Source organism: Pseudopipra pipra, chromosome W (genome assembly GCF_036250125.1).
Source record: "Pseudopipra pipra isolate bDixPip1 chromosome W, bDixPip1.hap1, whole genome shotgun sequence".
Lineage (NCBI taxonomy): Eukaryota > Metazoa > Chordata > Aves > Passeriformes > Pipridae > Pseudopipra > Pseudopipra pipra.
The window spans coordinates 13,415,479-13,440,563 of record NC_087580.1 but is presented as its reverse complement, the minus strand read 5'-3'; the positions used below and the strand labels follow the sequence as shown (position 1 = coordinate 13,440,563).

The 25,085-nt window shown below is 54.9% G+C and overlaps 1 protein-coding gene across 1 annotated transcript in view; it reads right to left on the bottom strand.

Moving 5' to 3' along the window:
- Positions 1-21,689, bottom strand: part of LOC135404853 (uncharacterized) — a 62,176-nt gene extending 40,487 nt beyond the window's left edge. The window contains exons 1-13 of the mRNA XM_064639586.1: positions 21,678-21,689; positions 21,379-21,540; positions 20,231-20,350; positions 18,697-18,831; positions 17,958-18,172; positions 16,561-16,685; positions 14,966-15,026; positions 14,832-14,906; positions 12,357-12,522; positions 11,244-11,343; positions 9,307-9,425; positions 8,754-8,812; positions 8,634-8,706 (exon numbers count right to left, since the gene is read on the bottom strand). Of these exons, the coding sequence (XP_064495656.1) occupies positions 8,634-8,706; positions 8,754-8,812; positions 9,307-9,425; positions 11,244-11,343; positions 12,357-12,522; positions 14,832-14,906; positions 14,966-15,026; positions 16,561-16,685; positions 17,958-18,172; positions 18,697-18,831; positions 20,231-20,350; positions 21,379-21,540; positions 21,678-21,689 (1,422 nt within the window). The remainder of the gene's footprint in view (positions 1-8,633; positions 8,707-8,753; positions 8,813-9,306; positions 9,426-11,243; positions 11,344-12,356; positions 12,523-14,831; positions 14,907-14,965; positions 15,027-16,560; positions 16,686-17,957; positions 18,173-18,696; positions 18,832-20,230; positions 20,351-21,378; positions 21,541-21,677) is intronic.
- Between the last annotated feature and the right edge of the window lie 3,396 nt (positions 21,690-25,085).

Below are 25,085 nucleotides of genomic sequence, written 5' to 3'. Positions count from 1 at the left end.
GGTCCCTGTCTCAGGGACCACGTCTGAGCGGTGAGTGGGGCTCCCAGCACTGGGTGCTCTAACACGGCTTCTCTCATGGCGACTTCGGAATGTTCTGCATGAGTTCCGGGTCCGACGCTGCTGGCGGGAGTGGTGTTGCCTTTGGCAAGTCCTGGCTGCTGTTTCCCCTGGATTTCGCCTCCCAGCACTCGGCGCTGGCGTGCACTTCCTGTCATGGGGACTTCTGCACCGGCCGGATGGATTTGGGGTCTGACGTTGCAGGCGGGAGCGGTTTCGCCTGCGGAATGTCCTTGAGTGTCTCTGCCTGGGCCTGCGCCTCCCAGGACTTGGTGCTGGCACATGGCTCCTGTCCTGGGGGCTTCCGGACCGAAGGTGTGGAATTTGGGCCCGATGTTGCCGGCGGGAGTGGTTTTGCCGGCGGTCAGGCCCCTGACTGCTGGAGCAGCTGCTGTCCTCAGTTTCTGGGAAGCTGCTGTGGGACGACCCCGATGTTACCTGACTGTCAGGGCTGGAGCTGCTCGTCTCCTGTGAGGGGGATTCCAGAGTCTCCTCTGATGTTGCCTGTTGGGTGCTATGGAGGTTGCTGGTCTGTGGTGCTGAAGATCCAGGAGATGGCAGCTGGGCGCTGGGGCTGGGGCTGACGGTCTCCAGTGCTGGAGAACCGGGAGACAGCCCTGATAGCGCCAGGCTGCCTGTGTTGGGGCTGATGGTCTCAGGTTCCCTGGAGCTGTCAGAAGGCTCCAGTTCTGACTGTCTGGCCACACTGACACCAGCAAGCCCTGAGTCATCTCGGGAGGGTGTGAGGGGAAACAGGAGGGACAAGATCGTTCCAGACCTGGGTCAAGGTAGGCCAGAGCAGTGCGGCTCTGCCAAACCCACCCTGGGCACCCACTGCCAGGCCCAGGGGCACCAGGCCCAGGGTCACCAGGTTGTTTGCCTCTTACATGTGCCCAGACCAGCACAGCCATCACATTCCCAGCTAGTTACGCTGTTTCTCAGGCAGAGCAGGCTCTGTGGGTGCCCTCGGCAGCACAGGAGGAGCACAGGAGCAGTTCCCAGGGCCTGGGGAAGCAAATGGGTTCATGGAGGTGAGGACAAAGTGTCCAAAGCATGGGAGCTTTGAAGCTGAGCTCTTCTCCGGGGTCCTTCTGCTTCAAGCCCTGCAGAGGCTCGGGAGGCAGCTTTGGCAACTTACCCCCCCTCTTGTGCCTCCTGCCTGCCTCTTGGAAAAAGGCACTCATTGGCATCACAGTGCCTGTGTCTCTCTCCGAACTCGGCGAAAGCATTAATGTCCCCCGTGTCTGTCAGGTGCAGCTCTCCCTGACTCTGTCCCTAAGAGCACACGGCTGCTTGCTCTGCCCTGCTCTGCCAGGAAGGCCCAAGCCCCTCTCACCTCTAGTTGGATCATCTTATTTGTGATGCCAATCTTCTCAGCCTTGAAATTCAGCTTCACCTCAAAGTCTGTGCGAGGCCCAACGATGCCCCTGCCTTGCGATGCAGAGAACTCATCTCCAAGGTCGTCCAGCCCACTGAGATGCCATGCCATGGGCAGTGGGCTGTCGTTTCTTAGGACCAGGGTCTGGGTGTCAGTCCTGCAGAGACAGGAAGACACTCAGCGTCAGTGCTGGGTGGTCACACCAGCCTGGCCACTGAATGCGGCTCAAAGCAGCTCCATCTGAGCCTCTGGAACCAGAGTCAAACCTCTTCTCTTTGTCACGAGCCTTGGAGTGCCCTCAGCCGTGGGATGACTGACCTGTGCAGAAGTATCTTGTTGAAATGCAGCTCCTGGGGGCTGACCCTCAGCTTCACTTGCACCCCTTCGCAGCACAGTTGGAAGACCACTGGCTCTGGGTTGTCCTTGATCCAGCAGACGAGACTGTCTTCCAGGAGGCCAGCAGAAGTCGGGTACGCCCAAACACTCAGCTTCTGAACCCGTCCCCACAAACAGAAATACAAAGAGCCCTCTGTGAGCAGGAGGAACGGCACTTCTGCGGTGCCTGCCCTACCTGCTCACCTCCTACCTTCTTCTCTTTGGGCTGCAGCCTCATGCTGGGAGGGTCCAAAAGGAACGTCTCTCCTTTGCTGTCATTCTCAAAGGAGAAATGCACCTCTGCCTCCATGGGGGAGTCGTTGAGGATGGTTAACTTTTCGCTGTTGCTGTCAGAAGGCTCCAGTCCTGACTGTCTGGCCACACTGACACCAGCAAGCCCTGAGTCATCTCGGGAGGGTGTGAGGGGAAACAGGAGGGACAAGATCGTTCCAGACCTGGGTCAAGATAGGCCAGAGCAGTGCGGCTCTGCCAAACCCACCCTGGGCACCCACTGCCAGGCCCAGGGTCACCAGAGCTTGTGGACACAGAGCCCATTTATCAGGAGTTTTTCCGCACAAGATGTCCGGGTCAGCCTCTGATCGCTGACACAGCACGCATGCTGGAGGGAGAGAGACAGTGGCCCCGGGCATGGCACCTGTGCTGCCCACCCTGACAGCCCCTCTGCCAGGCTGCGGGAGGGGCACTTTGCTCTCACCTGGCTCCCTGTCTTCGGGGGCTTCCTGCCTGTCTTCGGGGGCTTGGTCCTCTCTCTGTTCAGGGGCTTCCTGTCTCTCTTCGGGGGCTTGCTCCCTTTCTTCGGGGGCTTGCTCGTGTCTGTCTGCCATGGTGATGTCAGCAGGGCGTCTGTCCTCGGAACACCGAGGTCGCTTCCAAGGTGCTCCTCCACTGGTTCCGAGGCAGGAAACACTGACACGACCCCGATGTTACCTGACTGTCAGGGCTGGAGCTGCTCGTCTCCTGTGAGGGGGATTCCAGAGTCTCCTCTGATGTTGCCTGTTGGGTGGTATGGAGGTTGCTGGTCTGTGGTGCTGAAGATCCAGGAGATGGCAGCTGGGCACTGGGGCTGGGGCTGACGGTCTCCAGTGCTGGAGAACTGGGAGACAGCCCTGATAGCGCCAGGCTGGCTGTGTTGGGGCTGATGGTCTCAAGTTCCCTGGAGCTGTCAGAAGGCTCCAGTCCTGACAGTCAGGCCATGCTGGGGCCAGCAAGCTCTGAGTCATCTCAGGAGGCTGTGAGGGGAAGCAGGAATGTCAAGGCCACCCCAGGCCCAGCCAGGATAGGCCAGAGCAGTGCGGCTCTGCCAAACCCACCCTGGGCACCCACTGCCAGGCCCAGGGGCACCAGGCCCAGGGTTACCAGGTGCTTTGCTTCTTACCTGGCTCCCTCCCTTTGGGGGCCTCCTCCTCTCTGTCTGATGTGGGACATGTCAGTGGTGGGTCCCTGTCTCAGGGACCACGTCTGAGCGGTGAGTGGGGCTCCCAGCACTGGGTGCTCTAACACGGCTTCTCTCATGGCGACTTCGGAATGTTCTGCATGAGTTCCGGGTCCGACGCTGCTGGCGGGAGTGGTGTTGCCTTTGGCAAGTCCTGGCTGCTGTTTCCCCTGGATTTCGCCTCCCAGCACTCGGCGCTGGCGTGCACTTCCTGTCATGGGGACTTCTGCACCGGCCGGATGGATTTGGGGTCTGACGTTGCAGGCGGGAGCGGTTTCGCCTGCGGAATGTCCTTGAGTGTCTCTGCCTGGGCCTGCGCCTCCCAGGACTTGGTGCTGGCACATGGCTCCTGTCCTGGGGGCTTCCGGACCGAAGGTGTGGAATTTGGGCCCGATGTTGCCGGCGGGAGTGGTTTTGCCGGCGGTCAGGCCCCTGACTGCTGGAGCAGCTGCTGTCCTCAGTTTCTGGGAAGCTGCTGTGGGACGACCCCGATGTTACCTGACTGTCAGGGCTGGAGCTGCTCGTCTCCTGTGAGGGGGATTCCAGAGTCTCCTCTGATGTTGCCTGTTGGGTGCTATGGAGGTTGCTGGTCTGTGGTGCTGAAGATCCAGGAGATGGCAGCTGGGCGCTGGGGCTGGGGCTGACGGTCTCCAGTGCTGGAGAACCGGGAGACAGCCCTGATAGCGCCAGGCTGCCTGTGTTGGGGCTGATGGTCTCAGGTTCCCTGGAGCTGTCAGAAGGCTCCAGTTCTGACTGTCTGGCCACACTGACACCAGCAAGCCCTGAGTCATCTCGGGAGGGTGTGAGGGGAAACAGGAGGGACAAGATCGTTCCAGACCTGGGTCAAGGTAGGCCAGAGCAGTGTGGCTCTGCCAAACCCACCCTGGGCACCCACTGCCAGGCCCAGGGGCACCAGGCCCAGGGTCACCAGGTTGTTTGCCTCTTACATGTGCCCAGACCAGCACAGCCATCACATTCCCAGCTAGTTACGCTGTTTCTCAGGCAGAGCAGGCTCTGTGGGTGCCCTCGGCAGCACAGGAGGAGCACAGGAGCAGTTCCCAGGGCCTGGGGAAGCAAATGGGTTCATGGAGGTGAGGACAAAGTGTCCAAAGCATGGGAGCTTTGAAGCTGAGCTCTTCTCCGGGGTCCTTCTGCTTCAAGCCCTGCAGAGGCTCGGGAGGCAGCTTTGGCAACTTACCCCCCCTCTTGTGCCTCCTGCCTGCCTCTTGGAAAAAGGCACTCATTGGCATCACAGTGCCTGTGTCTCTCTCCGAACTCGGCGAAAGCATTAATGTCCCCCGTGTCTGTCAGGTGCAGCTCTCCCTGACTCTGTCCCTAAGAGCACACGGCTGCTTGCTCTGCCCTGCTCTGCCAGGAAGGCCCAAGCCCCTCTCACCTCTAGTTGGATCATCTTATTTGTGATGCCAATCTTCTCAGCCTTGAAATTCAGCTTCACCTCAAAGTCTGTGCGGGGCCCAACGATGCCCCTGCCTTGCGATGCAGAGAAGTCATCTCCAAGGTTGTCCAGCCCACTGAGATGCCATGCCATGGGCAGTGGGCTGTCGTTTCTTAGGACCAGGGTCTGGGTGTCAGTCCTGCAGAGACAGGAAGACACTCAGCGTCAGTGCTGGGTGGTCACACCAGCCTGGCCACTGAATGCGGCTCAAAGCAGCTCCATCTGAGCCTCTGGAACCAGAGTCAAACCTCTTCTCTTTGTCACGAGCCTTGGAGTGCCCTCAGCCGTGGGATGACTGACCTGTGCAGAAGTATCTTGTTGAAATGCAGCTCCTGGGGGCTGACCCTCAGCTTCACTTGCACCCCTTCGCAGCACAGTTGGAAGACCACTGGCTCTGGGTTGTCCTTGATCCAGCAGACGAGACTGTCTTCCAGGAGGCCAGCAGAAGTCGGGTACGCCCAAACACTCAGCTTCTGAACCCGTCCCCACAAACAGAAATACAAAGAGCCCTCTGTGAGCAGGAGGAACGGCACTTCTGCGGTGCCTGCCCTACCTGCTCACCTCCTACCTTCTTCTCTTTGGGCTGCAGCCTCATGCTGGGAGGGTCCAAAAGGAACGTCTCTCCTTTGCTGTCATTCTCAAAGGAGAAATGCACCTCTGCCTCCATGGGGGAGTCGTTGAGGATGGTTAACTTTTCGCTGTTGCTGTCAGAAGGCTCCAGTCCTGACTGTCTGGCCACACTGACACCAGCAAGCCCTGAGTCATCTCGGGAGGGTGTGAGGGGAAACAGGAGGGACAAGATCGTTCCAGACCTGGGTCAAGATAGGCCAGAGCAGTGCGGCTCTGCCAAACCCACCCTGGGCACCCACTGCCAGGCCCAGGGTCACCAGAGCTTGTGGACACAGAGCCCATTTATCTGGAGTTTTTCCGCACAAGATGTCCGGGTCAGCCTCTGATCGCTGACACAGCACGCATGCTGGAGGGAGAGAGACAGTGGCCCCGGGCATGGCACCTGTGCTGCCCACCCTGACAGCCCCTCTGCCAGGCTGCGGGAGGGGCACTTTGCTCTCACCTGGCTCCCTGTCTTCGGGGGCTTCCTGCCTGTCTTCGGGGGCTTGGTCCTCTCTCTGTTCAGGGGCTTCCTGTCTCTCTTCGGGGGCTTGCTCCCTTTCTTCGGGGGCTTGCTCGTGTCTGTCTGCCATGGTGATGTCAGCAGGGCGTCTGTCCTCGGAACACCGAGGTCGCTTCCAAGGTGCTCCTCCACTGTTCCGAGGCAGGAAACACTGACACGACCCCGATGTTACCTGACTGTCAGGGCTGGAGCTGCTCGTCTCCTGTGAGGGGGATTCCAGAGTCTCCTCTGATGTTGCCTGTTGGGTGGTGTGGAGGTTGCTGGTCTGTGGTGCTGAAGATCCAGGAGATGGCAGCTGGGCGCTGGGGCTGGGGCTGACGGTCTCCAGTGCTGGAGAACCAGGAGACAGCCCTGGTAGCGCCAGGCTGCCTGTGTTGGGGCTGATGGTCTCACGTTCCCTGGAGCTGTCAGAAGGCTCCAGTCCTGACAGTCAGGCCATGCTGGGGCCAGCAAGCTCTGAGTCATCTCAGGAGGCTGTGAGGGGAAGCAGGAATGTCAAGGCCACCCCAGGCCCAGCCAGGATAGGCCAGAGCAGTGCGGCTCTGCCAAACCCACCCTGGGCACCCACTGCCAGGCCCAGGGGCACCAGGCCCAGGGTTACCAGGTGCTTTGCTTCTTACCTGGCTCCCTCCCTTTGGGGGCCTCCTCCTCTCTGTCTGATGTGGGACATGTCAGTGGTGGGTCCCTGTCTCACCGTCTGAGCGGTGAGTGGGGCTCCCAGCACTGGGTGCTCTAACACGGCTTCTCTCATGGCGACTTCGGAATGTTCTGCATGAGTTCCGGGTCCGACGCTGCTGGCGGGAGTGGTGTTGCCTTTGGCAAGTCCTGGCTGCTGTTTCCCCTGGATTTCGCCTCCCAGCACTCGGCGCTGGCGTGCACTTCCTGTCATGGGGACTTCTGCACCGGCCGGATGGATTTGGGGTCTGACGTTGCAGGCGGGAGCGGTTTCGCCTGCGGAATGTCCTTGAGTGTCTCTGCCTGGGCCTGCGCCTCCCAGGACTTGGTGCTGGCACATGGCTCCTGTCCTGGGGGCTTCCGGACCGAAGGTGTGGAATTTGGGCCCGACGTTGCCGGCGGAAGTGGTTTTGCCGGCGGTCAGGCCCCTGACTGCTGGAGCAGCTGCTGTCCTCAGTTTCTGGGAAGCTGCTGTGGGACGACCCCGATGTTACCTGACTGTCAGGGCTGGAGCTGCTCGTCTCCTGTGAGGGGGATTCCAGAGTCTCCTCTGATGTTGCCTGTTGGGTGCTATGGAGGTTGCTGGTCTGTGGTGCTGAAGATCCAGGAGATGGCAGCTGGGCGCTGGGGCTGGGGCTGACGGTCTCCAGTGCTGGAGAACCGGGAGACAGCCCTGATAGCGCCAGGCTGCCTGTGTTGGGGCTGATGGTCTCAGGTTCCCTGGAGCTGTCAGAAGGCTCCAGTTCTGACTGTCTGGCCACACTGACACCAGCAAGCCCTGAGTCATCTCGGGAGGGTGTGAGGGGAAACAGGAGGGACAAGATCGTTCCAGACCTGGGTCAAGGTAGGCCAGAGCAGTGCGGCTCTGCCAAACCCACCCTGGGCACCCACTGCCAGGCCCAGGGGCACCAGGCCCAGGGTCACCAGGTTGTTTGCCTCTTACATGTGCCCAGACCAGCACAGCCATCACATTCCCAGCTAGTTACGCTGTTTCTCAGGCAGAGCAGGCTCTGTGGGTGCCCTCGGCAGCACAGGAGGAGCACAGGAGCAGTTCCCAGGGCCTGGGGAAGCAAATGGGTTCATGGAGGTGAGGACAAAGTGTCCAAAGCATGGGAGCTTTGAAGCTGAGCTCTTCTCCGGGGTCCTTCTGCTTCAAGCCCTGCAGAGGCTCGGGAGGCAGCTTTGGCAACTTACCCCCCCTCTTGTGCCTCCTGCCTGCCTCTTGGAAAAAGGCACTCATTGGCATCACAGTGCCTGTGTCTCTCTCCGAACTCGGCGAAAGCATTAATGTCCCCCGTGTCTGTCAGGTGCAGCTCTCCCTGACTCTGTCCCTAAGAGCACACGGCTGCTTGCTCTGCCCTGCTCTGCCAGGAAGGCCCAAGCCCCTCTCACCTCTAGTTGGATCATCTTATTTGTGATGCCAATCTTCTCAGCCTTGAAATTCAGCTTCACCTCAAAGTCTGTGCGAGGCCCAACGATGCCCCTGCCTTGCGATGCAGAGAAGTCATCTCCAAGGTCGTCCAGCCCACTGAGATGCCATGCCATGGGCAGTGGGCTGTCGTTTCTTAGGACCAGGGTCTGGGTGTCAGTCCTGCAGAGACAGGAAGACACTCAGCGTCAGTGCTGGGTGGTCACACCAGCCTGGCCACTGAATGCGGCTCAAAGCAGCTCCATCTGAGCCTCTGGAACCAGAGTCAAACCTCTTCTCTTTGTCACGAGCCTTGGAGTGCCCTCAGCCGTGGGATGACTGACCTGTGCAGAAGTATCTTGTTGAAATGCAGCTCCTGGGGGCTGACCCTCAGCTTCACTTGCACCCCTTCGCAGCACAGTTGGAAGACCACTGGCTCTGGGTTGTCCTTGATCCAGCAGACGAGACTGTCTTCCAGGAGGCCAGCAGAAGTCGGGTACGCCCAAACACTCAGCTTCTGAACCCGTCCCCACAAACAGAAATACAAAGAGCCCTCTGTGAGCAGGAGGAACGGCACTTCTGCGGTGCCTGCCCTACCTGCTCACCTCCTACCTTCTTCTCTTTGGGCTGCAGCCTCATGCTGGGAGGGTCCAAAAGGAACGTCTCTCCTTTGCTGTCATTCTCAAAGGAGAAATGCACCTCTGCCTCCATGGGGGAGTCGTTGAGGATGGTTAACTTTTCGCTGTTGCCGGGGCAGTTCTGTGCCTTGTACCTGTCCAGAGAAGGGGAAAAGGCTGCAGAGGAGACTGTTGCCCTCACCACACACTGAGGAAAGCACCATGTGCTGGCAGCAGGAGGTGGCACTGGAAGACCATGGTCTAACAAGCAGGGGAAGAAAAAGGATCCCTGTCAGGGGCACGAGGCACAGTCTGTGTGCTCATCCTGCTGGGTGACTCAGGCAGCACCATCTGGCCCAGCCAGAAGGTCACAAGGGGCAGCCCTGGCTCTGAGGTCGGGGGTGCAGTGTGGGATGCTCCTGTGGCCCAGTCTGAGGCTGGAACAGAAGCCTCTGAACACTTCAGCTTTTTGACCCAGTGTTGCTTTCATGTATTGAGGGGTTGTTTTGCAGAAAGCATCCCAGCTGATCTCCAAGGGCGGTTGTCAGAAAGCAGGAACTGGGGCTTCATGAACAACAGACAACATATTTCAGACCCCAGAAAAGGATCCAGATTCTGTGAAACCCCCCAGATTTGACTAGTATGCCAAATATTCCCTGCTCACAACTGCCCAAGTTGCCAGAAATTCCACAGGTCCACCAGGCTCTCCTCTGCCCCAGGAGCCATCAGGATCCACCCCAGCCCCTGCTGCTCACCTCGTAGCTGTAGGCTTCTCCAACCAAAACTTTCCCCATGTCCAGTTCCTCAGAGCTGAGTTGGAGGCAGGGCTCGAGGCCTTCCCTTGTGAGTCGCAGGGGCAGCCTGGTCTCACGGCCTGGGGAGAGATTTCCATTTCAGTAGAGTAATTCTTACTCTCTTATCCTGTTTTTTCCAGGCTGCCTCAGTGCCAGTCCCTGACTCTGAGATGGGTGAGACCAGCTCCTTCCAATTTCTAACCCACCCCTCGGGCTTGTTTCCCGTTTAGCCACCAGTTTGCACCCTGAAAAAGCGATGCCAAGTTTAAAACATGATTTCTGCAGTGATAGGTTAGATATACAAAAGAAATTCTTCCCTGGGAGGGTGGTGAGAACCTAGCACAGGTTGCCCAGGGAGGTTGTGGCTGCCCTGTCCCTGGCAGTGTTCAAGGTCAGGTTGGACGGGGCTCTGAGCAACCTGGGCTAGTGGAAGGTGTCCCTGCCCATGGCAGGGGGGTTGGGGATTAGGTGATCTTTAAGGGCCATTCCAACCCCTTATCATTCTATGATTCTGTGATTTCCTTCTTACACACTTGGAGGAGCTTTGAAACCCATTCAGTGAAGGGACAAAGCTTGCAAAGAGTTGGACATTGCTGCCTGGCTTCCAACTAAATTGGGGGGCGGTGGCCCAACAGCACAGGGCTTTGTTGCCAAAGCCTTCAGCTTCTGCTGCTTTCTGACACTCAGCATCTTGTTGACAGAATGTCCCCGTGTTCGGTGACTGGCTTGGAACACGATTCTCATCTGACCATGTCAACAAACAGAGATGCACAGTTTCACACATCACAAGGAATGCCTTGGGAGCAACTTTTTAAATCCATGCTTTCCTTCCACAGCTCTAACGACAGCAGTTGGTGGGCAAGAAGAGAGTTTGTTAGCATGAGCCCTGAGTAATTACTGTAGATGGCATTTGTTGAGTTATCCCTGCACAATTACTGTCTAAATAAAAAGCTGTTTCATGACATTTGTATCTATCAGCTTGGAGCAGGAAGGAAAGCAACAGGGTGGCTGGGTTAGGGGATTGCAGCACCCTCCAGAACAGGAGCCTGGCTGCTGGAGGACCATGGGCCTCCCACCTCTTTCTCGTAGATGGGCAAACCCAGAGTATTCCCTGGATGGAAACCTGGCAGCCATCTCCCACTTTAAGGTGAAAAACACTAAGCAGCACCATGCAGAGACAGAGAGGAAGGACAGGGGAACCTGAACCACACTGTGCTCTGTGAGTGTTCCCTCCCCTGTGCGGGCACAGCAAAGCCACCACCTCGGGGTGGGGGGTAATGATAACTGCTCCCAGAAGAGGACTTGACAGCACTCCTGGAAGCTGAGCACAGCAAGCCCAGTGGCCACCACCTGGACACACTTCAGCCTGAGAGCCAGAAGGTGACAATTCCCACACAGGGAGAGAAGCAGGTGCTGGCCAGGGGTGGTCCTTCTGCAGACAGCCTGGGCTCAGCAGGGCTCAGCCACCTCTGGTCTGCTGTTGTCTGGGCAGTGGGAGGTGATCCGGGCTCAGGGAGCACATTTCTACCTCAGCTCCTACTGCCTGATGATGGATCCATGAGGAGCCATCCTGGAGGTCAGTGCTCTAGAGGGGCTTAGTGCCTGTTCCCTAAAGCTGTTCTGCTGTGTAGCTCTTTGGCCTTTGAGGAAATACTGGCAAACCCGTGGCATGAAAGCTTATCCATGCACTGCTTGGACTGTTCTGGGATCAGTGTCCTGAGCCCTGGCCTTGCATGGGAGACCACCAGGAAGCTGCAGGGACAGTGGACATGAGCCAGCACTGCCCTGATGACCTTGGACCCTTCCCAGCACTTCCACAGGAGCTCAGTGGGCTGGAAGAGTATTTGCACCTCCCCCTCACTGTGTGTGGGTAAGAGAAAGAGGAGAAGGAGCCGTACCTGAGATGGAACAGTAGGCCACTTTTCTGTAGACTTGGGCTTCTCGGGGTTTAAAGAACACCTTGATTTCAGCTGAACAATGTGGCCCAACCTCTCCCTCCTAAAGCAGAAAGAGACAGCAAACCATTTACCTTCCAGTATCACATTTCTTCTTTTCAATCTGTAAGCCTTTACTTAGAGCAAGGAGTGAACACTCCCAAACCAGCTCAACACAACCGCAGGATGCTCTTAATGCTCAGCTGATCAGCCCCCACGCTACAATATTCCTACTCTGACACAAGCGCTTGGTCACATCGTGCTGCTGTCAGCTACAGTGGTGTGAAACTGCTGTTGTGCTGACACTGGTGGCTCTTGGCCTTAGATGGGCTATAGGAGTCACCAAGAAGAGAACATGATGCCCTTCCTTGGAAAGAAAAAACTTAGTTTCACTTTTTTTAAAAGAAAGCAGAGGCTGGGATTCTTGTAGGGTTTACTCCAAGACGAGGAGGGATTTTGCACTGCGCAGGCAGCAGGGATTCCTCATCTCACGCTGTGTCAATACTCATACTCAGGGCTCTGGTTGATGGAAGGACATGGGGGTTTGCTTGCAGAAACAGAAAAAGATTTTCTGTCCCTGTGTGCAAAAGAACTCAAAAAGTCCATTTCCAAGTCTTGTGTCCAGGCTCCCAGATGACACTGGAAGGGAGACTCAGACATGCTGTAAGTCCTGGTTCCAGGGAGGGCTTGGCATTTCCATGACCTTGGGCTGAATTTGGCCTCCTTTTCGCTTCAGGTCAGTCTGTGAACTGACAGTTCTCCAATGCCCTCTGGGAAGCCCCACACATCACGTGTAAGCTGTGCCCCTTCCTACAGTAACCGACCCCTCTGGACACTGCAAGGACACGCACCAAGCTCCCTTGACGTCGAGCCCTTGCAGCAGAGCTCAGCTTTAGGCAGGTTCCTGCTGCCTGCCAGGAGCCCACAGGGTAGCAATGCTTTTTGCAACAAGCTCTCCAGCCTGGCCAGAAACCCCATGTCTTCTCTCGGGGCACATCGAGACAGCTGAGGTGGGGATCTGCCGAGCGACCTCATTCAGGGAGGGGGAGGAGGAGGAGGTTCTCAGCTATCACTTACCAAGGGCTCAATGGTGAAAACGTCATCTGAGAAGAGCATGGAGTCTGCTTCAATCTTTGCTGTCTCCTTCTCCAACTCGCGGTCGTAAAGGTCCAGCTCCTCATAGCGCTTCATCACAAGAGCCTTTGCTATCTCCTGGGGTGGCCGAGACAGATTGTGACACAGCCTGCAGCCACAGGGAGAAACAAAGGCAGCACGTCATTTAATAAGCCGCTGATTTGCAGAGCTGAGTGTAAGTGCAGAAGCAGCAAATAACTCGGGGAGGAGCAGCAGCAGCTCCCCAGCAAGGGGCTGAGCCTGAGCCACGGGCTCCCAAAGGGCTCAGAGGATCACTGGTTGGTCGCTCGCAGGGCAGGTGCTTTTACTCCACACTTACAAGCTCAGGAGAGGTTTTAAAAGCCAGCAGCCCTCAAGAGAACCTCCTGGCTCAGAGCCACTGCCAAAACTGAGGGAGAACCCACCGGTGACCTCAACTGACTCTTCCTACCACAGAGCTGCTTGGGGGAGGCAGATAAAGATCAAGGAGTCCCCCCACTGCCTGCAGGGCTTCCCTGGCAAGGGGAGAAGAAGCTGGCTCTCAGCTGCAGCTTACCAGCATCACTCTTGGCTTCTTCCCTTCTGGACCTGCAGGGATAAGCTAACCCTGTGTGCCCTGTTCTCTACACTGCCTTCCACCAGAGCATCCCAGAGCACTTTCAAAGCCAACTGATGAATTCAGGCATGGCACCTCTTCAGTGGCATTAAAGGTTTTGTAGGCATGAAAACAGAGGCCCTGAGAGGGGGACATCTAGCCTTGAACCACCTTCTTGTTTTCCTCCTTCTGGCCTTCTCTGCAGACCTTTGGCACAGTTAATCTCTCCATTACTTGGTAGCTGCAGCAGAAATCATTCCAGTGTTTTAAGATCACAACCAAGAGATGAGAAAGGAACAGCTGCTTTTCCCAGCTGGCAGATCACTGTTCCCCCCTCAGACTCCAGTCCCCTGGCCGTGAAGAACCTGCAGGTGGCAACTGGGGGGACAAGTAGAAGGTTCCATAGGGAGCAAATTGAGGCAGTGGAGTATAAACAGGACAGCACCCTCACCCAGCCAAATTCAAACACAGTTGTAAAGGAAGTACAGTCATGGATATTACCAGCTGCACACAGACAGAGCCTTGGACAAACACTGTCACCGGCACCAAAACTACTGGCTATGGCTGGCTCTCTGCACCAAAAATACTGGCTATGGCTGGCTCCCTGCCCCAAAAATACTGGCTATGGCTGGCTCCCTGCCCCAAAAATACTGGCTATGGCTGGCTCCCTGCACCAAAACTACTGGCTATGGCTGGCTCCCTGCACCAAAAATACTGGCTATGGCTGGCTCCCTGCCCCAAAAATACTGGCTATGGCTGGCTCCCTGCCCCAAAAATACTGGCTATGGCTGGCTCCCTGCCCCAAAAATACTGGCTACGGCTGGCTCCCTTGCCCCAAAAATATTGGCTATGGCTGGCTCCTTGCCCCAAAAATACTGGCTATGGCTGGCTCCCTGCCCCAAAAATACTGGCTATGGCTGGCTCCTTGTGCAGCGCATTCGGAAATGTTTCTCCAGGGCTGACCTGCAGCGCTGGGCATGAGGAGGGCATCCAGCCACTGAGATGGCAACCCTCTGCTCAACCTCCATCAACAGACAGTAATTTCCCCATGACGTGCCAGAAGGCCCTGATACTCTGCACCCCCACCTTCCACTGCCTTGTGTTATATAACAAGGGAATACCTGCCCGAGTGCAAGAAGCGGGGTCACAAATAGGACGACTGATTTAGGGGGCTCTCACCTCGGAGGACCCCCAGAGTGGATCCCTGACAACCACTGAACCAAGACCTGAGTATGTGGAATGGCAAAACCACTGCCACTCTCACCTCCCATGCTGATGAGAGACTGTACAGAAGTAACTCACATAAATGGCCAGGAGACAGAGGAGCTAACTGAAAAAATAAACCTTTACTCTAATAAAAGAGAGAGTTCACTGAACAGACCTCAGGGAGGTCTCTCAACTCAGTGGAGGTTGCAGCTTCTTTTATCTCCTTTGCCCGGAGCACAGGTCCCTCCCCATTTCTCCATTTGCTGGGATACTCTGGAGTTACAGGCTTCCCAGCAGGCCTACTGTGTGTCCCCCATTATGTGCTGATTCGGTGGCTCTGGAGGTCGCTGACATTGTTCAAGGTGGAGGCCACAGCACTTCAAAAGGGAGGACAGGGCCACATGATCCTCCCGTGCTGCTGGTTGGTCCCCCTGTCTCTGGGCAAACTGCTCCTCTCCAGAGCTGAGACCTGAACAACTTTGTCGCTTCTTACTGCGAGCTGTGACTGCCCTGCAAACTCTGCAGGAACACCTACTTGTTCCTAACACCCTAAAGCACTCAAAAGCACAAGCACCCCCTGAGGCCATAGCTTAGTTTTACCCTTGGGCAGTGCATGTCACTGCATCTTTCAGACCAACCTGATCTTCTGCTGATACTCCTCTGCCTCAGTAGCAAAAGCCTCGCACTGGAATTGGGCTGTGATGTTACTTCTGCTGTGGATGGCTTGACATGTTGTGGATGGTTCTGTGGCTTGACAAGTTCCAAAGAGTACTTGTCCAGCCCGATGTTGAAGTCCTTAGCTTTTCCAAGAAGTCTGGTGTGGGTATCTTCACCTGGAACAAAGCAAAGAGGAGTCTTTGCTCAGCTCACTCGCTAATGGAATTACAAGGAGCAGAGCAAACCACAGGTAACAGAAGAAAGTGTCCAGCTTTTAGCTGGATAAGTAATTCCATGGATCAGTACATTTATCAAATGCCAACAGCTCCGTGGGTACAGTGTGAGGATGTCCTGGACACCACCTTAAGCACCTGATTTCTGGGTGGGTTTGTAGAGATTTGTCCCCAGGTGACAGTATTTACAGTGAGATTTGTCAGGTGTGCTCAGGTGACCCACTCAGATCCCAGGCAATTCTGCATCAAATTCATTCGGGTGACTCTAAGGAGCCCCACTCAGTCACAGCCCAGGGGCTCCTGAAGGCACCCCACGGGGCTCCTGCCTCTCCCAATCCCTTGTTGCTGACAAGCAAAGATTCCTGGGGGCAGGTGTGAAGAAAGGGAGGTCCAGGGGAGCAAGGGAAGTGAAGCCCACGGCAGAAGGGAACAAAGGTGAGGAAACAAGACACAATGCTCTACAACATTCAATATGACAAAGCACTAGAAAATCAACACCATGAAAGCCATCATCCCCTCCCTGTCCAAACCCACGGCCACATCAGTCTAGAAATATTTGATATCATTCTGATCTCAAACACCAAGCTGAAACATTTGAAATGAAAGAAAGAAGGGCAGAGAGACAGACTAAATGTACAGAGCAGCTTTTATACGAAGACTGAATGGGGTTCTTCGACCTAGAAATCAAATGGGAGACAGATGGGAGAGGTTTGGAGAGCATGAATGGCCTGGGAAATGGGAATAAGGGACAATTTGTCACGGTTTGTCATCCAACAGGAACCTGAGGGCCTGAAAATGTTTTTAGACAGAAATGACATGTATGTGTAAAGGACAACATAGAAAAGGGGTCTGTGGCAAGACAACAGAGAAGCAGCTTAGGGGACAGAGGTGAGCAAAAGACACATGACATTGGAGAGAGTTGGATGGAAAGCTCCCACGTCACAGACAGCACTGTCCAGGAACACAACTTCAGCCCTGCACATCCACACTGCAGTGGAGAATCAAGGTTCCTCCTTCCTCCACTCAGCAACTCCCAGCAAAACAGGATTCCAAAAATCTCGTCCCTGTTTGAGGGCTTTATCCTCTTTATCAAACCCCTAAACACTAACTAGTCTGCACTTTTCGTTGCGGTGAAGCTGGGACGGGGCGGTGCTGCTGGAGGGGAATTCAGGTGGCTGGGACAGTGGGGAGTGCTGGTAGAGGACTGGGGTGGGGGTGCAGGATGGAGGACACCATGCTGGCACCAGGGTCCCCCCAGGGATGGACCAGCACACAGCAACACAGCACATCCAGGACAGGGGCAGACTCAGCCTTGGCCCCTTCTCTGCTCACTTCTGAGCACTGAAACACATGGAGGCTTTGAAAGGAACAGTTCTACAAGTAGTTTGCAGAGCAAGTCTAACGTTATTCTGCTTAGAAAGGGCTCTGCTATTCGGAAGGACGCAGGGTGAGTGCACCTGCAGTGCCCAGCACTCACCTCTGTCACAGTGCACTGCCAGGGATGTGGAATGGTGCCCGGTCTGCAGCGGGTGATATTCCACTGTCACTTGCTTGGCTTCACCAACATCGAGGGTTCCCGTGGCTGGGCTGACAGTGAAAGGGCTGCAAGACCAAGAGAGAGATCAGGACTCTTGGGGGAGGTTTGGGGACAATATTTGCAGTCTAGTTCACTTCAGCTGACTTGTGCAAGCGAGGAGCAAAGCAACCACAGTCAGCAGAAGACAGACAGAACACACAGCATCAGAAACAGCTACTGACTCTCTTTGGAGGAGATGCAGCCCTCAGAAAATCCTGTTGGATGAAATGAACTCATCTCCCCCATACTCTGCATGGAGGCTCAAGGGTCCCACTGCCAGCAATCCCAGCAGAGAATGGTTTGGGAAGAGCACAGAGGGGGTTAAGAGCTATTTGCATGCACAACTTGACACTGACTGCCTCAGGAATCTCTTTTCCAGTCCCTTATAAACCTCATTCAAGAGATGCAAATGGCATCTCACCTGTCCTGTGAGATTACAGCCTAGGAATCAAGAAGGAGAATAAAGTCTTCCTTGAAGACCAGAGAATAATGAGTTTAATTTGCAGTGTGGTTGTTTGGGGTTGTTTTTCCCCTTGTAAACATCCTGGTTTAGCCTAAGAAAGGGCACCTTTTATCACATTTCAAGGAAAGCTGCTGGAAGAAAAGGAGCAATGAAAACTCTGAAGGAGTGCAACTGCAAATTGGAGCAATACAGTGACCTGGACACAATACCCAAAAGGAGGGTCCTGTTTACAGCCTGAAGGATTCAATCCCAGCTAAATGAAGTGCCATTAAGAGCAGCACATCAAGGGAGCTGAACAGGAGGTTTCTGTGTATTCCCCAGCGATGCAGTCTGGGATTCTGGAGTGTCATCCAGGCTGGTAACTATTTGCTTGGCCCACCAGAGAAACAAGGGAAATCATTAGGCAAATGTGTTGGTGCAGCTTGGATTTAACAGGAGCAATTTGGCTTTGTCACCAGGTAAACAGCTCTTGCCTGACAGACACAAAAATCAGAGCTTTAGTGCTTCAGGATAGCTCAGGTGAGAGGTGCTTCTGCCCAGTGGGTTTATTGGCTGACAGTGGGAGGCAGCCATTTCAGAAGGTGGTGGTGCTCAGGAGGGTGCAGACCAACCACTAACGTGTTCCAGCAGTCCCCAGGAAATCTGGGAGAGACAAAGCTCAGGGCTTGCATCCTGCTTAAAACACTAGAAGCAACAGCAGGCCCCACACGTCCTGCCCCTTTCCAGCTGTGGCTGCAGTGCAGCAGCTCGGATGCTCTGGTTCCTTTGGGATACTCTTTCCCAACTCTGCCATCACCCAAAGGTGTTTTGCACTAAGACAGATGAGCTGCTTTACCTCTCAGTGCTGAGGCTGTAACAGGCTTCCAGGTTCCCGGTGTTGTGAACCAGCAGAGTCTTCTGGGTGCTGTGGTTGACTGGACACGACGAGAAGTCCAGCTGGTCAGGGAAGTCCAAGACTGGGCGGGCACCAATGGCTTGGATTGGCACAGAGACCTTTTCCCTTTCACTGCTGCAGACAAGCTGGTGGAAATGATCCTGCAGGAAAAGTAACTGGCACAGCATTGAGGACATTGAGTGCCATCCTCATGGCAGAAGAAATAGTGCTGTTTTCTATGACCCTTTGTGGGCATGAATTGACCTCTCCCACCCCAAAAACGACCATTAATTCATACTAATAAAGGCTGGAGAACAGAGCATGTGAAAAAGCATCATTTTTGCTCCATTCCAATGGGAAAGAATAAAGCTCTGTGGATCATCTTTTTGTTCCTCTGGTATTTTCCATATTTAAATCCCTTCCACTGAACCCAGAGGTGGCTAAACATCAACACCCCTCCCTGTCACTTCCCTGCTGTTCCATCTGCCTCTTCCCCCGTGAACGTTCAAGAACAGGCATGGAGGGAAAGCACAGCCCTCTAGGCCCAGCTGCAGGGCCTGGCAGCACCACGCCATGCCAAGGTGTGACCAGCTCCAGGCTGCCTGCCCCCAGCCCAGAGCCGACCTCACAGCACGGGCTGGGCTATAACCAGTGTGCAACAAAGGCCCTGGCTTTAGAGAGAACGTTCCTCCAAACTCACCTTGCTCCCCTCAGGGGTGAAAAGGATGTTTATAGTGCAAAATGAGCCCGGTGGGATCTGATGGCACACACCATTGGGGCCGACCAACTTGAAATAAGGTGAGCTGTCCATGGTGACCTTCACCAGCTGAGTAACCTGCAGGAAAGACACAAAATGGTGATTTTGCCACTAATGGAAACAGGAGGAGGCCTGGGTGTGCCCTGGTGACAGCCTTCCTTGACCATTTTCCCAAAAGACTTTTAGCTCTGGAGGTACAAGCACAGGCTACACAAGGGTGAACTTGGATCCCTCTGCCTGGGCAAAGCGGCTCGGCCAGAGGCAGTAGGGCAGTGCCTGCTGGGAAGGAAGGTCAGGCACCAGCAGTATGGAGATAGAACACCTGAACCAAGTCATCCTCATTTCAACAAGCCCAGAGAATCTGCCTGCTTCTGCCTGCACACAGCCACGCAGCCCTGTTCCAGAGGGAGAATGTGCTACCTGAAGGCAAACCAGCACATTGTCCTGGGGGAAGGAAGAAATTCCCTTCTAACAGACTGAGGTGGAGTGGGGAAGTCCAGCTGTGGGGAGACAGTCCTATGGGCACACCAGCAGAGGAGACCAGACCCTTGGCCTTCCTGGGAAACTGAAGAGAAAAGGAGGAACACAGCAAGACAAAGAGACAAGCCCTGACACAATGAGATGGCAAAGAGAATTGAAATGGGCTGTAAAGAAGCAAGGGAGAAGCACAAGACACTGCCAGGAAAGGCTGGTGCAGAAGATGGGAGCAGTCAGCTTGCCAGAGTGAGGGAAAGCCAGAGGGCCCTGCAGGCTGGGCCTGTCAACTCTGGGCTTGAAAGGTTATTTTTTGCCTGGAGAAACATGAGCAGCACCGACTGACAGTGTGGTTTCATTATTAAAAGCCAGTCTCAGCTCTCCAGGAGCTCTTGCTGCCTGGTGATTGTGGCCAGGCAGCTGCCAGTGCAGGCAAGCCAGACTGCTGGGCATTCCTGCAGCCACCCTGCTGCCAGTTTCTGCCCTCAGGAGAACACAGGCACAGGGACAGCAAACAGGCATTTGCTAGCACAGGGTATCAACCCCTGAGCACCAAATCCCATCTCACAACCTCTAAACCAGGTGATTTGGACTCCCTGCTGTCTATTCCCACCAGCTTGCTCTTGGCACAAGAGTCATTTGAGAAACTGTTTCCTTGACTGAAATTCAAAAGGTCTCAGTTTTCCTCTTTACAGGGCAACACAATTGCTGACATTTTTCAACTTCTTCCTTCTCAGCTTTCGTGGGCAATTGCAAAACAATCACACTTGGTTCAAGTGAAGGTGGAAACCCTCAAGAGCCCATTGCTCTGGATGTCAGATACCACCAAGGCACGGCCAAAATCAGGGGAGAATCCTCAGCACGGGAAAATTCCCACCATCTTGCAAATCCAAGGTGGTGAATCTGGATGGGCCACAGCTGATACTCTGCTGTACACCATGGGGGTTACACCACTCTCCTCTTCTTCTAGCACAGTGTTAAAGCTCCACATCCCAGCACTTACCTTGTCTCTATTCCTCAGAAGCAGGGCCGTTTCACAGACCTTGCCAAGGACATAGTTCTGAAACACCAGCTCGGATGGGACAGGCTCAAGCAAGGTCTTGTTCCGGTCAGGGGATGAGAACTGGAGAGGCGAGAGAGAGCAGGGAGAGGTTCAGCTGCTGGGAGGAAGGTTCGTGAACGACTCTCCTCTCTTGATCCCTGGTGAAGGACAGGCTCTTGGTGACTAGGTCTGCCCAGCTGCCACTGGGGGAACAGTAGCTCACCCACCTCTGCTCTGAGCTGATCAAAATCTGCTGGACCACACCAAGCAGGCTCAAGCTGAGCAGCTCTTTTGGCAGGAGTTTCTCCAGCTTTCCTTCTCCAAAATGCCAGGCAGCGCTTACCTCCAGCACAGCCCTGTGCTAATGGGGTCCCAGAGCTCTGGGCACTAACTGAGCACTCAAGCAGTAAGTGAAACTCAAGAATTTACATCAGACTCCATAGGAAACAATTTTTGGGTGACCTTTACTCTGAGGCAGGGAGACTGAGGCCCACACAACTCCAGACTCTAGAGCTTAGACACCAGTAAGAAGAGAACAGCACAGAGAAGGTTAAGGGCAAAAAGAAAGTACCACAGTAGATAGGGATAGGACAAATAAGGTGAGTGCTGCATGAGGATAAGGTTCAGCTCTTTTCTCAGCAGTGCTGGAGTTGTGTTAGACTGGGAGTAATTCCCTCAGGCCCTCAGCCTTCAAAGGCCAGCACTGCCACTGTGCAGGGAATCCTATGACCCCCAGCATTTGCCAGTGACAACACCAAAGCAAGAGGTGGCTCTTTCAGTGGGACAATGGAAAATGGCAAGCTCGTGCCCTTGTGTCCTGCCCCAGCCTTCCCCCGCTATTGTGCCTTCGCCATGGTAGCTAAACTCCAGCAAACCCCACCAGCTTCAGCAGAAATTATTTGTGTTGGCTTAGCACAGATCAGGACTCCAGCATCTCACTAGGAGAACACGTTTTGCCTTTGCCCCAGCAGAAGGAACTCCACCACCACCAGCAGTTTGCAACAACAACAGGACCCGGACACTGAGGGGTTTCAATGAGCTGGAGGCAAGGCACGCAGCCTCTTCAAGTGTCACATCAAACAGCAAGGAAAAGGGCAGGAAAAGGCTACCTTGGAACTGGAGTTCTCACTCGTGCCTGGGGGCCGGACAGTCTTGGGCAGCTTTGTCTCCTGAGGGCTGTCCGGCTTCTTCCTGAGCCTGAGACCAACCTCCCTGAAGTCAAAGATGGTCAGCTGGAAGGCAAAAAAAACAGCAAGAGCCTCAGAAATGCCCTTGTTTAGAAAGGCTTTTCTTGTTCAAGTGGCTCTGATGAATCCTTTGTGATCACAGCCACCAGGACAGTCCTGGAAGTCCTGGACCTGCTGAAGTATTAAACATCACAAAATTAATGGTATAGAGCAGAACACACTTGCTCAGCCATGCTGTCATCCTGATTATCCTCTCTATGCCCTTGGGGGCATTTTTGGAGCCAATTTACACCTCTAATATTTTTTTCTCTCCTGGAGAGAGAACTGATTCTGCTTGCACATTGTAATCCTTTCAGAAGAACTTTTCCCCCTAGTTTTCCTCACTTGTTGTTATTAATTTTTTCCTCTTAAGTTTAAAAATTAAAACCTTTGCTCTGAAAGAGAGCGAAGGAAGAATGAAGAAGCTTCAAACCAAGGAGAAAAACCTTAAAATCCGAATTTCTGTGAACAGCAGAACAAGTCTCCTCCCGCTGCATTAATGCCGCCTCACGAAACGGCGATGGCCTCTGCAGGCAGCTGCCTAAAAACACCCACGGCTCCTCGGGAACACAGACATGCAATTGTTATCTTTTTTTTTCCCCTAAAGCTTTCATTTTTCTCTTTACATTCAGCCCCTCGGTGACTCCCGAGAGCCCTCTGCAAAGCCAGAAACTGACTTTTGGAGGAGCTTTTGGACACCCCCGGCAATGGAGCGGCGCTACGCAAATTGCGTAAGGGGGCCAGCAATCCTGCGGCGCTACGCAAACAGCGTAAGGAGGGCGCCGGTAATGGCAATGGGGGAGTTACGTCAGTTGCGTAAAGCTACGCAAGTGGCACAAGGGCCCTGCCCTCAGCGCTACGCAAGTGGCGGGAGGGCCATGGTGGCTTCCTAAGGGCTCGCGGACCTTTCCCACTTCATCCCAGTCCTCTCCAAAGGGCTCCCACTTTGTCCCAGTCCCTCCCAGTCCATCCCAGTCCCCTCCTAACGCCGCTGCCCTCAGCGCTACGCAAACGGCGTAATGGGCGCTGCCGTTGCCCACAGCCCTACGCAAACGGCGTAAGGGGGCGCCGGTAACGGCAAGAGAGGGGCGCTACGTAAACTGCGTTAAGCTACGCAAATGGCGTAAGCGCCCTGCCCTCAGCGCTACGCAAATGGCGGGAGAGCCCCGGTTCCTTCCTCGGGGCTCCCAGTTTATCCCAGTACCTCCCAGTCCTTTCCTAAGGGCTCCCAGTTCATCCCAGCTATCGCCGCCTTCTCGCGCTTCCAGAATTTTCTCCCTCCGCTTCCCAACTATAAAAGGGACTTTCTGTGCTGAACACCGAGCCGGGAGCACTGACGGGCTCGGCACAGGGGCCCTGTGGTATTTGGTTTCTCTACAGTTCATGTTTTTATAATGAAGGGGGAAGGGTTAATAATCTGTCACAAAGGACTGGAGCTCTCAGAGCCAATTAGTCCTCCAGTGAACCATTTAGCTGCTGCAATAAATCCAGTCTCAGGCACGCAATGAGCAGGATTCGAGACAGAAAAGCCTGTGTGGGTACGCAGGGCATTGAGCTCCTGCAGATTTGTCCACAGGTGCAACTTGGTACATTTTAGTACTGAGTGCTTTTGATACACGAACTGGCCACCGAAACTCTCTTGGGTCATAACGTGCAAAGGTGGGACAGCTTTATCCAGAACATGTAGACCACACAATTTCTCAAAGCTGGATCAGAATCTGTGCCAGCCTGTGGTGGAACCATGAAAGCCACCCCCAGGAGTTGCATTTCCCATTCGGATATCAGGTGGGGACAAGTCCTTGCCACAGGAATGGAAAATCCATGGTGGGCTGGGAAGGGCCAAGATGCTGCCCTGGCAGAGAAGGGGGGATGTGCCACTGCAACATCTCCCAGCAATGCTGCTGTGGGTGGAAAAACACCATTAAGGTGGGACAAAGTCTAGGAAAGCAATGGCAGAGTCTGTCTCCCTCTAAATGTGATGTCTCCATCATCCAGACCCAAAGCCATGCTTTGGACCTCCCTGCACCAGTCTTGGTTTTCCAGCTCCTTAACTGCATCAGAACAAGACCAAAAAAATTACTTCTTTTTATATTCTTGTAGTGGTTTGACCCTGGCCAGACACCAGGTACCCAATAAAGCCACTCTCACTCTGCTTCTGCAACTGGACAGAGGACAGAGAAAAAAAACAGCTAAGAATTCCTGAGTAGAGATAAGAGCTGGGAGAGGTCAGTGACTGATCACCTTCACGGGCAAAACAAGACTCCAAGTGGGGATAGTACTTATATTTATTACTAACAGGATAAGAGCCAAAGAGTGAGAAATAAAACAGTCTTAAAAACACCTTCCCCCACTTTCCTTCCATGTTCTCCCTCCTCCCCCCCAGCAGGGAGATGGGAGGGGATGGGAATGGGGGTCACGGTCAGTTGTTGTTTCTGCCGCTGCTCAGGGAGAGGAGTTGGAGTCCTTCCCCTGCTCCCGTGGGGTCCCTCCCAGAGCAGTACCCCCAGCCCTCCTGGAGCAGACAAGCTCAGCCAAGCCCACCCTGGACACCCATTGCCAGGCCCAGGGGCACCAGCTGCCAGGATCACCAGGGTGCTTTGCCTTTTACCTGTGCCCGGGAGTGCACAGCCATCACATTCCCATCTGGTTCTGCTGTCTCCAGGCCAGAGCAGTGTCTGTGGGTGCCCTCGGCAGCACAGGAGGAGCACAGGAGCAGTTCCCAGGGCCTGAGGGAAGCAAAGGAGTTCATGGAGGTGCTGAGCTCTTCTCCTGGGTCCTTCTGCTTCAAGCCCTGCAGAGCCCTGGGGTGCAGCTTTGGCAACTTACCCCTCCTTTTCTGCCTCCTGCCTGCCTCCTGGACAAAGGAGGCAGTGCCTGTGTGTCTCTTCTAGCTCGGCCAATGCATTAAAGCCCTCCCATGATGGTGGTCTGATGGGAAAAGAAAACTGATGAGCTCCCTCTGTCCTGGAATCGGGCAGGTGCAGGGTGTCCCTGCCTTCCCACTGTGCCATCACAGCAGGGGATGGTGGCCCCGCTCTGGCCACAGATGCAGCAGCTCTGGAAAGAGCAGAGCAGCCCCATCAGCAGCAGCCTCAGGGCCTCCTCCTTGTGCCAGAGCTGGTTGGAAGGGCTGGGCTTTCTTGCTTGGGGTCTGGGCTGAGCTCCAGCATACCTTGCCTGGCCCAAATCTCCCTGCTCGTCAGGCTCTCACCTGCTGAGCCGCCTGGGAGACTATATCTGGGATCTCCCTTGTGCCAATATTCCAGTCTTCTAGTCGCTGAACCGGGATGTCAGGAGAGTTGCTGACAAAAAACTGCAGGAAAAGGACACTCACTGATGAGGAGAGAGTGGCAGGGACTGCCTGTCAAAAAGTGGAGGGAGCCTGCAGAGCAACTCACCAGGCAGAGCTTGTGGACACAGAGCCCATTTATCAGGAGTTTTTCCGCACAAGATGTCCGGGTCAGCCTCTGATCGCTGACACAGCACGCATGCTGGAGGGAGAGAGACAATGGCCCCGGGCATGGCACCTGTGCTGCCCACCCTGACAGCCCCTCTGCCAGGCTGCGGGAGGGGCACTTTGCTCTCACCTG